Source organism: Nannobrachium achirus (assembly GCF_963921795.1).
Source record: "Nannobrachium achirus genome assembly, chromosome: 21".
Lineage (NCBI taxonomy): Eukaryota > Metazoa > Chordata > Actinopteri > Myctophiformes > Myctophidae > Nannobrachium > Nannobrachium achirus.
The window spans coordinates 8,995,184-9,008,777 of NC_137828.1; the positions used below are offsets into that span (position 1 = coordinate 8,995,184).

The following is a 13,594-nucleotide window of genomic DNA, read 5'->3' on the forward strand; positions in this document are numbered from 1 at the left end:
GTGTGTGTGTGTGTGTGTGTGTGTGTGTGTGTGTGTGTGTGTGTGTGTGTGTGTGTGTGTGTGTGTGTGTGTGTGCGCACACGGTCAAACATGCAAACCAACCCAGGAAATACTCAGGAGAAATCAAAACAAGACTGAAAACCAGATCACAAGCACCCCCAAAAAAAAAGACAGAGAGAGAGAGAGGAAAAAGCCACAAGCACCCGGATCCAATCCCCATGTCGTCTCTAGTGAAGGCTTAGCAGTGAACACGCTCAGACAGACCCGTGTTTTTGCTTAGAATTATGTAGACTTGAACAATTCGACGTGGAGCTGTGCTGTGAGCACATAACCATTCCATTCCACGTTACGTCAGCCATCACAACAACAAGAAAGGGGAGGAAATGAAATACACGCAGTGGCACAACAAGGGGGAAACCCTGATTTTTCTTTTCTTTTTTTTTGATTGACCAGAACCAAACTTTCCCTCACTCACTCACTCACTGCAAGCCCCCAAGACCAAAAGTGGCCTAAAATATCACATGGAATGCAGTGATTTTTTTCTTTTTTTTTACGAGGTGAGGGGTCCCCCCTTCTCCCCTCTCCCCTCAAACACAAAGCAACAACCCTGGCTGAAAAAAAAAAAAAACCCTAGGCTGCTTATACAATCCAACAGGTCGAGCACAAAAGGCGAAGTAGAAACAAATTAATTCCAGAAGAAAACAGTCAAGTAAACACATTTTTTGCAAACCCATGTAGCCTATTGCTTAGGATTTAGTAGCTTATTTAAAGGTCGTTTTCTCCAGCATAAATCCTCCACCAGTCAGTCAGTCTCACGGTGTGTGGGGGGTTTCGAGGCTCAAAAACAATCTGCTGGAGCATATCCACGAACACACTTTAAAAACAAACAACAACAACGCCGGGGAATGTAAAAAAAATCCATAGATTTGTGAAACAAACAGTGAGACAATGAGCCATCTGTGTGCTTCATGCCTCTGCCCCATTAAGACTGGCAGAATGTAGCCTATAGATTTTTCCATCGGGTTTCTTTCTACATAGAATAGCATAGAAAGCGATGGCGGCGTGTTTCTTTCTTTCTCTTTTTTTTCCTCTCCCCCTCCTCAAAGCAGAGAAAAGCCTCAGCATTTCCTGGTCCTGTGTGCGTGGTGTGGGGGAGGGAGAGGCAGAGGCTGCCCGCCCGGCTGCCATTGCCACACGGGGTGGGAGAGAGGGGGCGGCCGGGGGTCCCGCAGCGAGTTCAGGGAGTAAGCGGGGCACAGATCCCCGTCGCTACCGACAACGAGCGACGGCGGCGACGGGAAATGCGCCATGAGGCTGAAAGCTGCTTTCTTCGCCGGCGACGACGCTACACTGCCGCCGCTGCCGACCACCGCGCGCTTGCGTTTACTACTACTACTACTACTACTAGTCCCGGATAGATCCTCCGTGGAGCCCGCCTCGGAACGGGACAGGGAGCCCTTGTTGCCATCGGCCTTGGACGCGGTGTGTTTTGCCGTTTGCGACGTCCTCGGAATTCCGTTTTTCTTGCCGAGCACCAGAGTCCTGTAGTTTTTCCTGACCCTCGCGCCGTTTTTGTAGTCTCCCTGCTCCCCGGTCCACGAAGGAGCGTCTTCTTGAGTGGTCCTGCATTCCTGAGAGGGAGAGGGGGTCCCGGGGGGGCCGCCGCACGGCACCGCCAAGCTGTCCTCAATGGCTTTAGTCGTGTTGTGTTTGATGTCACCGCCACCATTGTTTTTCTCCGGGGCTGCTTTGCATTGAAACCCAGAGGTCTGGTGTGAGTGTTCGTACTCGTCGTAGTTGCTCGAGTCCTCCACTTTAATTTTCACATTCTGAAAGTTGAAGAAGTTGGGGGATGTTTTGCCTGCCCTGTCGCTGTCACAGTGCGGGGGGGCCGCGGTCACGGGAGGCTCCTCGGCTTCGGTCTTTATGCTTTTGAGCGGGGAGGGTGATTTTAGGTTGTTGTTGTTGTTGATTGTGGTTTTCACGTCGCTTTTTAGATGTGCGGCCAGCAGTGCGAGCTGCTGGTTGTCGGTGCTTTTGGAGGGCTTGGTGTCTTTGTCACCGTGGTGGGCACAGTGTGAGCTCAGTGCGTTCGGATGGCCCGGCGTCCTGCGCGGGGCAAACGTCTGGTTCCAGTTCGTGCATCGCTGCTGTGCTGCCGTGTAGAGGCTTACATCCACAGGCTGCTTAATAACTCTCTTTGGATCGCCGTGTCCTTGTGGAAAACGTTCCCTTTTCGTCTCGGCGAAAAAGCTCTTCCGAACATCGATCAACGTGAACTTCGGAGGCTGCAGACATGATGGAGCCGTTTTTTCCTTTCTGGAGTCGCTGCTAATAAAGTCACATTTTGGAGCCCTTATTTCTTGCAGTCCCAGCGCGCCCTGCGTCCTGTGTTGCTGCTGCTGTTGGTGGTGGCTGTAGTGAAAAGTAGGCTGCAGCACCAGAGGCGCTTTAGTGTTGTTGTTGATGACACTTTTGGTGAGGTTGTTGTTGTTGTTGACGGCGACCCGGGCTCGCCTGAAGCGGATGCTCTGCACCGAGACGCGGCTGGACACGGAGCTGGAGTCCGAGGGAGACGAGCTCTCCTCGTCCGAGCTGAGCTCCGAGCTCTCGGACGGACTGCAGTCATCCTCCTCGTCCTCGTCCTCGTCCTCCTCTTCCTCCTCTTCATCGGAGCTGCCAGAGTTGCTGCTTGTGGAGAAACTGGAACCGAAATCCGAATCATTGTTTGCGCTGCAGGACTCCTCCGTGTCGCTGCTGTAGCTCTCGAGGAAAGCGGTGGGCCGGTGGTGGTGGTGGTTGGGTCTGATGAGGGGATCCTGCAGGTAGAAATCGTGAGCCAAGTGAAAGGTGCCCAGAGTTGTAGTCCCGTTGCTACCGGATGATTTGGCCTTGCTGCTGCAGCACTTGGGGTGCACGAGCAGCACCGGGGGGTGGTGGTGTGTATGTGTGTGTGAGCTGCTGTGTCTGCTGCTGCTGCGGCCGCCGCCCCCCCCGTCGCGCCGCCTCCTCCTCCTGATGTGAAGTAGGTCGCTGGATGGCTGCGCCGCCGCTATGGTGGAGCTCAGCACGGGCGTCAAAGAAGCGGCGCTCCGTAAAAGCGAGTGCCTCTGGCCGAAAACCGTCAGCCGGTTCCCCGGTGTCTGAGGTGTTTCATAGTTTTTAAAGGGTCTGCATTTGGACCTGGGCGCCGGATTGTTGTCCCGGCCGCGGGTTTTGCCGTAAAATTGAGGTAGTTTGGTAGTGGTGGTGGTTGTGGAGTCGGGCGAAGGCGGCGGCGGCGGGACCTCTCCTCTCCTCCTCGCCGGTTTGTTTTGGAGTGACAGGCTCGGCGGAACGCTGTGCAAACTGAGCCAAAGTTTCTCCTGTCGCCACAGCCCGGCGTGGTGCGCGTCCTGTGCGCGGGGGCCCCGGCGTGCGTCCTGCCGTCCCGGGGGAACCGGCGAAATAAGCTTCGCCTTTCTTTTGTTGGATTTCAACACGCGCTCCGTCTTGCAGGAGAAATACAGCGCCTCGACGTCCTCGCGCGATATCAGCGTGCACTTGGCGGCGTGGAAAGCGATCGAATGTATCGCTTTGAGCTTCCGCAGCTCCTCCAGGTCACAGTGGTGCTTCGTGACGTTCAGGTGGTCCATGCGCTTGTGCACGGTGGTCCGCGGGATGTTCTTCAGCAGGTCGGTGAAGACCTGCGACAGGGCGAACATTTGCTTGCCTTTGATGAGCAGGTACCCCAGTTTGACTCCCTGCATCTCCTCAAAGCCCCACTCCAGGTCCCCCATGCTTTAGTTGATCTGGGGAAGCGTGTTAATCCATGGAATATTTGTTGTGATATTATTGTCCTCTGCCCAAACGAGAAGGGGAATCGCCTGGTCAATTTCAAAGGGGGCTGCATGTAAACTCAAGGCATCCTGGTTGGTGATGATGATTGCGTCCTCACCGCTGCCTCGTCAGATTGCCAAACTTTGACATAATAAGAGTTTAAATGGAGCCGGCGGCGGTGTTCATTAATGCGTTGAATGAGCCGGCGGCGGCGGCGGCATCCAGTCTCCCGTCATCATGCCCTCCTCTTCGGCCCCGGGCTGGCATGGCATGGTGGTGGAGGAATGCGACGGATCGGTGTTTGTTCCACCAAGCCGGGGATTCTCTGCCTGCCTGCTCTCACTACCTGCCTGCCTCTGCCGGCTCCTCCACTCCCCTCTGGTCGAGAGAGCGGTATATACGAGGGGTAGGTGTACGCCACGGCGAGAGAGAGAGAGAGAGAGAGAGAGAGAGAGAGAGAGAGAGAGAGACTAACAGTGCGGAGGGAGGGAGGGGAGAGGAGAGAGAGAGAGAGAATAAGAGCTAAAATGCAGCTGGTATTCGTGCTGCCGGGTTAAGCCACAAATAAAATGACACGGGGAGGTGCTGCTCGGGCACCAGAGACACCTTCATCAATTAATGTTCCCGTGCTAGACGCTGATTGGACGGCGCTGACAGGTGATGCAATAAAAATGGATATTCAAAACCCCCCCTTTCCACTCCCCGAGTCCCCCGTTTTGCACCCCTCTTTCTCCTATAGTTCAACATTCTATAACTGAAACAATGCACCAGCGCTGCTTAAGAAGAGAATATAGCCTATATGACAAGTTCATAATGTGATAAAGAGCTTACTATAGGCCTATGCATTTTTTTTAAAGTGGACAAAGTGGTTCAGCCCTATAGCCTATATACGGATTGACGACTCTAATCGTGGGTTCATATCGAAATACACAATAGGCCTATATATCCACTCCCAATCCAACTAATTAAGCTAAATGCGTGTTTAACCTATAGGCCTATATAAGCCTACACATTGATTGTTTTACATGAGCTGCTGGGGCTGCACGCACTTTAACCGACAAGATTTTCCAACTGAAAGATCCATCCCAGTTGTTCTGTGCGGCCAAGTCACAATTAATTGTCTTTTGTTTGCTATACCCTTTCCTCCATAAGACTGTCACCATGGTCTGTGCCTGACCTATTTTATGCCTGGTATTTGTTCACACAACGTATTTCATGTAGACCTAGCCTATCCTATAGGCCTACTCGTCGTAGGACTGTTTCTTTCTGAGGAACGATGTGTTTAATTTTGTTCTAAATTCCCCACGAGAACTTTCTTGACCATTTCTACAGTGTTTTGTGCGCGTGCTTGTGGTTATAGCAGGGCGTGTGCGTGTTTTATAATTTTCTACAACAGCTCTAAACATTGGAATATATATTCATAATATATATATATATATATATATATATATATATATATATATATATATATATATATTATATGCTATCAGCACTGTGTGTGTGTGTGTGTGTGTGTGTGTGTGTGTGTGTGTGTGTGTGTGTGTGTGTGAGAGAGAGAGAGAGAGAGAGACAGACAGACAGACAGACAGACAGACAGACAGACAGACAGACAGACAGACAGACTACATTCAATATATGTGCTAATAATACGCACGTAACGCTCTATATTCTCCAGGCTCGTGGACACACATGCACGTGTATAGCCTATATTTTATGTTATCATATATCATGTCGCTGATCCATGGCCGCCCCATGCATGCTGCATGCCGGCTCCAGTGCAGCACCGTGGCCGCTTTTCACCACGGTAAAAACACAACGTGAGTGAGACTGATTAGACAGGGGGGGAAAAGCTCGTGTTTTCACGTGCTGTGGAAAAATGCACCGTCAGGGCTGCTATTCACACACAGCACAACATCCCACTACATATTATAGACTGCTGCAGCTTCCTCTCCTTTCTCCCCCATTTTAACAGTTGATGGTTTTTAGAACATGTGTTTTTTGTTTTGTTTATATATATTATTATACTTACTACTAGTCTATAGGCTGCAGAGTGCAGATAAAACTCGTCCATTTCCATCCGCGACTATGATTGTAACGTGAAAATGATTGTGTGTGATTGCAAAGAACTAATTACAAGTTGGGAATTTGAGGTTTACATGTGGTTACAGACATTTGCCACACACGCGCACGCACGCGCGCGCACACACACCCACCACACACACACACACACACACACACACACACACACACACACACACACACACACACACACACACACACACACACACACACACACACAGGCATACATACACAGTACACGTAGATATGTGTGTGCGCGCGTATGTGCACGTTTTATGCACGCACGAACACTCACGCGTGCATGAACGAAACGCAAGCTCACATGCAGGCGACAGATATGAATGAGTGAAGGAGCTTGAGCTAAAATCCACAATGATTTATTATATTATGAAGAAGATAACATAATAATTGTTCGAACTTGTGTCAATACAGACTCATATAGCTAGTCAAATATATGAGTCAACTTAATTAGCTGAAAGTTGAAAATTTGTACTTATCGACTAATAGGCCTATATAGCCTAAAATGTAGAATCTAATATTTCCAGAAATTAAAAAGGAAATATCAATAATAGCCTATAGTGAAAGCAGATCTTGAGATCTCACAACGCCATATATATCTTGACGAGCTTGCAGCTCGGATATAGACCTATGTGCACTATATTATTTGTAATATGATTTTTAAGTAGTTATTTATATAGGCTATGCACAGGCTATGTAGTGGAGTCAAAAAGTATAGGCATATACGCATAGACTAGTACGCCTAATAGGCTACTGTCCACCACTGCTTATAGCCTATATGTGCTAATGTCCTTTGCGTTATGTTGTGAGTCCCCTCTGGTGTTTACGCAGCGCTAATCGAGCGCTCATTAAAAGCTCCCATAAGTTCATTTTGACATGACTTTGCATACAGATATATTGTAGCTATTTAGTTTGTGTGTGTACAACTTGTCTCGTATAATGCTCTCTGCAGGCCTGTCATTAATTGGGTAAAGTAGGCTAGTGGCAGGTCTACCCATTGGATTACTTTAGCCTGCAGGAATAATTATCAGTAACACACGTGCATGCGTGCGCGCAAAAACAATGGGGGAAAATAAGCAGAACAGAGCATTCATTAAACGTGAAGGATCTCGAATGTCCTTCTGATCTGTGCATCTATCTGTCTGTCTGTCTGTCTGTCTGTCTGTCTGTCTGTCTGTCTGTCTGTCTGTCTGTCTGTCTGTCTGTCTGTCTGTCTGTCTGTCTGTCCTCTATACGTACAATACACAATACTCGCACGCTTGATATACGTATATATACGCACAGCGCACACTCCTTGTTGCATGACAAACCGAATTGTTATTACAATGTTATTACGCATTTATGCTGTTATTATGTTATAAATGATAGGCAACAGTCCAGTAGTCAAGATATTGTTTATATTTCTTTCACAGTCAGGCCCACAGGTAGCCTACAAACAGTGAAATGCTAATCAACAGTGTAGACATATGCTACTTGATCTGCCATGGTGAATGCAGTGTAGCCTACCCACTATGGCCCATGCACCAACACCACAATAAAGTCTGCTATATGCATTTTATATGTATGTTAGTCCGCTACCACTTTAAGCACAAGATTGTTTATAGCGACGACACGCATTCTGGGCAATAGGTGGACTGCAGAGCCGTCGACACGAAGTGATGCAGGCATGCTATCCTCGAAGAGCGAGTAAAAATGCATTGATGTGTGTGTGTGTGCGCGTGTGTGTCCACGCGTGCGTGTCGTGTGTGCGTCCGCTGCTGCTGCTAGCGACAGCTTTGCACTACCTGGCCTCCACTAAGGGCAGGAGGACGGCATGGAAACCTTCCATTTTCCTCGCTTTGATTGCAACAAAAACATCGCTTAATTGTCACTTGTTGATATGACAGAGGCAGAGCTATGACAACGGTTCGCCTCGTGATGCCTAGTTATTGTGCGCTTAATTGTTGTAGTAGGTCTGTTCTTGTCGACAAGCGACGCCCCCGTGTCGATGTGTGTGACTATAAATGAAGCTTGAGAGGATGGACAGACAGCTGCCCCCTGGCCCAGTCAGCAGCGCTGCTCAGCAGCTTTGAGGCTCGAATCCCCGGGGGAACAGTGATCCGAAAGTGATAATAGTAGGCTACTCGCTATGCGCCATGCAGGCTATGTGTATGCCCGGCTAGAGGATGAGGAGCCACGGGGAAAGACAAGACAAAGCTCGCTTGATCCCCGGTGTTGTTGTTGCACGCACAGACACATTTCCGTCTTTCTCGTTTCGGTCACAGATTATATAATTCCCCAAAGTGGGCCTATACGTTCATGTTGTCATTGTTACTTCATTGGGTCTGATTACGTGATATATATGTTGTCACACATATCCCGGCGTATCCCTTTCTTTAAATGACCCCTGGCCCTATCACTCCATTGCAATACTTAGTGTAGCTCTATATGGTTATCTTTCATGTGATAATTGCCAATATCAATTGTGTGCATCTCGTACCAGCTGCATAGACGTTAAGGAATATGTGGAAATCATTTGTGTCATTTATTGCTGTTTGTGGAAATATGCTATAAAGGTTAAAATAGTTTGCTTGATCTTTTAAGAAATTACAGTCTACTAAAATATACAAAGTCAATACATAAAAAAATAACGATAAAGGATAGCTAATATAGGCTTAATGACTAATGATTTACTTACTCTCACTCTCTCTCTCTCTCTCACACACACACACACACACACACAACACACACGCACACACACGCACGCACGCACGCACGCACGCACGCACACACACACACACACACACACACACACACACACACACACACACACACACACACACACACACACACACACACACACACACACACACACACACACAATAGCATTTTAAATTTGATGGATTTTATGTGTCCAATAATTATTTATTGTTGCACTAATAAAATAGAATGAACTACAATATTTTTGTGTTACTTTTCTTTAAATAAAATTATATAGGCCTAAATGCTAATAAGGAAATGGCCAAAATGTGTGACAGCAAAACGCAACGCGCGGCCTTTCTTTCTTGTCAGACTTTTGTTGCATTCTTTTTCCTTCCCTTTTTTTTTTTATCCCAACCGACATTCATCATAATTAATTCACAAGAGAACAACATGGTCCATTTGAGAAGGTCCATTTTGCTACAGAATTTCAACAATTATAGCTGAGCGGTATAAAAAAAAAACAAGGCATCCCAAAAGAAGAGTCCTCGGAATACGTGAAACGTTTAAGAACTTTGTCTCTGTCATATAGGCTCCATAGGCTACTGAGTAACAGCGAGGTTCAGACTGACAATTACCGCATGACCCATGATTATTCCCTGTGAATTATAGCTGTGTGACTGGCTGCAGCTATAATATTCCAAGGTTCGAATTAAGGACTGCATACTGTCACATTACAAAACAGCCCAACACGTTATTAAAACGTACGTGCATGGGACACAAAAATATTTACATTATAGCAGCCAGGCTAGCCCATAGGCCTATGTTTTTATACGCCCGAAGCTATCAGGATTGCTGTGAAACAGGCTCCCAACTGCCTGCTTTTCATCCGCCTGAGTGCAGCCTGGACCGGGGGAGAGGAGCCGTGGCCGACCGGGAGACTGGGGAGAGAGAGAGAGAGAGAGAGAGAGTGAGAGGGAATCCTCCCCATAGCCTGCACTGTGTTGAACGACGTCTAGAACTGCATTCACACTCTGTGAAACCAGTGTTGTAAAGTAGCCTAACTAAGTACCATTTATTCAAGTTCTGTGTACTCAAGCACAATTTTGAGGTAATTGTACCTTACTGGAGTATTTCCAATTGCCAGCACTTTTATTTCTAGGCTACTCCACTACATCTCAGAGACAAATATTCTAGCCATAGGCTACAAGCTCACAATGCTTCATGCTTTGAGATCGGCTATTTTCAAAATATTTTATAGCCTACATTTTGAACTTGTAGGCTACATGTAGGGCTATTTTACTCAAGTACATTTTTAATTCCGGACTTTTACTTGTAACAGAGTTTCTACATTGCAGTATAACACGTGAGTTTTTCCACCACTGTGTGAATGAACCTCTCCTCTCCTCTCCTTTTTTTTCTTTTTTTTCTTTCTTTTTTAACCCCCGTAAATTAATGCCCTACTACAGCCTACTGGCCTACTTCATCATAGGCTATATAGCAGTGGTCTCAACCTGTGGCTCGGGACCCCCAGGGCGCCCCCAAATTATTTTGGGAGATGATTAGCTTAATGTGCAACATTGTTTTCTCACATGCAGTAAACAGACATACAGTATATGGGTATCTGCACATTTCTAAAGAGAGATATCGCAACGCATATATAGGCTACAGCCTACATATATTATATTTTTGTGTGCTTTTCACCTGACAGCGAAAACATTCATCATTCCCGCGGCTCCCTCCCGCCAGATGTAGGCTACAGGTCACAGCGCACTGAGAGCAGAGACAGAGCAGAGTGCGAGGTTTGAAGGAATTAAGAGATGACAGTAAAAGTGAGCGAAGGGTAGGCTGGTAGGTAGAGGGAATGTGTGTGTGTGTGTGTGTGTGTGTGTGTGTGTGTGTGTGTGTGTGTGTGTGTGTGTGTGTGTGTGTGTGTGTGTGCGTGTGTGTGTGTGTGTGTGTGTGTGTGTGTGTGTGTGTGTGTGTGTGTGTGTGTGTGTGTGTCGCGCGCGCGCGCGTGCGCGGGCAGTGGTGGGGGAGGGGTAAACTACGTTCACCTTTCACCCTGCCGTGTTAGGACTACTAGGCTATTTGGATTGTCGTGTGCATGCGTTGCGTAGGTTTACTCGCAAAGCTGGGCACGTGGTGGTCAAATAGGCAGTGCAGACAGTCGCAGATTTTTAACCTTTCTCGGGGACGTCGCACATAATTCAGTTAATTAATAGCAAGTGGAATGGGAATGTTATTATGTGCAATGCTGGCCGTATAGGGTTAGGGTTAACCTAACTCTGAACCAAATAAATGTCGATAAGTGAAAGTTGTTCCCACATCATGGGCACACCTTTGTCTTTATGTTCAAACTGAACATTCTCAAGAAGAACTAAGCTCTTTATATATATATATATATATATATATATATATATATATATATATATATATATATATATATATATATATATATATTAAACTCCATGATGTAGTCTACATTCTTTAACAGGCAATTCAATTCTAAAGCTTTATTGGCATGAGAAAACATACGGTACCTTTGCATTGCCAAAGCAAGTGTCAAAATAATAAAAACATATATAGAGTACTGTAAACATGCAGAGAGCTATATGTCACATTGTGTTATTATAGTGTTATGTGGCAGGGTATAGACCTAAAGCCTTTTTAAACAAATAGCAGCAATCTTACAAAAAAAAAAAAAACAGGCTCCAACCTTAGTTTTGCTATTAAGTCATCGTGGCCTCATCGGAAAACATAAAAAAAAGAATAAAAAACAAACAAACTATAGGCTTAGAAAGCACAGCCTAAAGTCAAAATCCTTGAATAGTGTTCAGTTCATTTAGCCTAACTGTAGGATCTGTAGGCCTACAAGCCTTTTGGGGAACAATGCAGTGTTCCTACATGTCATGATGACGGCCTGAACCCAAACCCTGTCACTGTGTGTATATATAGCCTACTACTACTAGCTCAGCTATACCATCCACCCATAAAACAAGGAGAGGATGCAGTTACGTGTTAGTTAGCATTAGTATCTAGGCTGCTTACACCAGGCTAACTATAGGCTTCTACTGTAAGGAAAGGGAGGGAGAGAGAGTCATAGAGAGAGAGAGAGAGAGAGAGAGAGAGAGAGAGAGAGAGAGAGAGAGAGAGAGAGAGTAGTCACTAGTCAGGAATTATTATCAGAATACCTGAAGAAAAAATGACTTGCAAAAAATCAGCTTTAAGTGCGATGTGAGGGGTCTAACTAGGTGTTTTTAATTATTCTGAATCCATTGCAAGCATTTGTTTTGCACGAAAAACATTCCTTGGACTAAAAACGGCCACCCAAAACGATGGTTTAGTGATGAGTCATCACTTTTCACAGTTTTGTCGGGTCCATTTTTAGCCCAAGGAATGTTATTTGTGCAAAACAAATGCTTGCAATGGATTCAGAATAATTAAAAACACCTAGTTTGACCCCTCACATCGCACTTAAAGCAGATTTTTCGGGAGTAATTTTTTTTCTTTATAGCAGGGGTATTCAACTAGATTAGGCAGGGGGCCACAATTGTAAAATGACTTCTAAGTCGGGGGCCACACAACTGTGCTTATGGTTAACTGTATGGATGTTTGTTGTGTGTGCTTTAGGACACAACAATGGACAGACTGTCCGTTATGGTAACTTATTAGGGCCTGCTTCATACTGCATTCATGGCTTTTGATGTTTGATAGAATCAATTCTGTGACAGTCCTTTATTAATGCACAGCCTTTGATTTGAATATTGAGAAAATAGGAAGTAGACATGTCAGTGCTCTGTGCACAGGTCCCTGCCATGGAAGTGTCTTTGTTAGAAGATAATTGGAGGCCAAGGGAAGTATTTACATGTTCATATGAAGGAAATGTTGTTTTTGAGCATCCGGCTGATAATGCACAAGCTCTTATCGAGCATTTCAATAATAGTGGAGAGCTAGCGGTGCGAGGCGTTGTGTGCTTGTAGATCTGCTGTTTTCACTACTTACTTAGTACTTGTATGATGAGGCAGGGCTTTACTTTGCGAAAGAACATACACATTTGAAACTAGGAGATACGAGGTTTCCACCCGACAACAACGATATGGAACATGGAAACAATTGATTGATTTGAAGGCCACTCAAAACCTAGAAATAGTGGGCCCTGAGTCCCACAATCCTCCCTTATTGGTTGGTTAACCATTAAAGGAGAATTTTCTACTTTTTAAAAGTATCTTTTTTTGTCATCAAAATGATGGTCCAGCAGTTGTTTTTTCAAAAGAAGCAATATATCCGGTTGTTCATCTCGCTCGATAGTCCATTTTTCACAACATTCCTGTGGCATATAATGACTATAGAGTCTGTATCCATCGTTTGTTTACATCCAGCTCCGCCATTATTGCCGCAAAGGCGTGAACTTTGAACTCCCGTTGAAATCTCGTCTCTGGTGGGACTTCCGGAGCCCTTTCACTTGCATTACAACGGAAGTCCCGCGAGAGACGAGATTTCAACGGGAGATTTCTACCAAAATAACCGGATTAACAATTCAATGCAGCAGTCCTGCATGGAGCCCTGGTCGGGTAGGACATGCGAATCCAGGGGCGTCAATTGGGTATGGCAGGGGTATGCAGCTGCCATACAAAATGGTATATTCCCAGGTTACGCAGGTCAGCTGCACAGGTGCAATGCATTATTGTTAATTGTGGCACCTTTACTAACATGCCAAGTTTAGCTGCACTTGAACAACCGTTCCAGGCTGCCATATCCAGCCCAAGAAACCGTAGAAACCAGTGTAAAAAACTGTCAAAACTCGTTTTTTTTTCAGACATCTGCGAGGCGTTGTGAGCATGTAGATCGGCTATTTTCACAATAGAACCGTGTAATACAAAATGTAATGCCTCTTTTCCATGAGGACTCCCATCTTTGCCATACCCTAGCTTTTGCTGAACTGACCCCACTGATGCGATCCAAAATGGAACATATTGCTTCTTTTCCCTGAAATTGT

General features: G+C 46.0%; 2 protein-coding genes across 2 annotated transcripts in view; one reads left to right on the plus strand and one right to left on the minus strand.

Moving 5' to 3' along the window:
* Nucleotides 1-1,118: 1,118 nt before the first annotated feature.
* Nucleotides 1,119-3,779, minus strand: skida1 (SKI/DACH domain containing 1; the record flags this gene model as incomplete). Its single annotated transcript, XM_080752412.1, has 1 exon — nt 1,119-3,779. The coding sequence occupies one exon, from the start codon at nt 3,777-3,779 to the stop codon at nt 1,119-1,121; it is 2,661 nt and encodes an 886-aa protein (XP_080608538.1).
* A 277-nt stretch (nt 3,780-4,056) lies between these two features.
* mllt10 (MLLT10 histone lysine methyltransferase DOT1L cofactor) overlaps nt 4,057-13,594 on the plus strand; it is a gene marked incomplete at its 5' end in the record, with an annotated part of 31,858 nt that continues 22,320 nt past the window's right edge. Inside the window, one exon of the mRNA XM_080752413.1 lies at nt 4,057-4,212. Within this exon, the coding sequence (XP_080608539.1) occupies nt 4,057-4,212 (156 nt within the window). The remainder of the gene's footprint in view (nt 4,213-13,594) is intronic.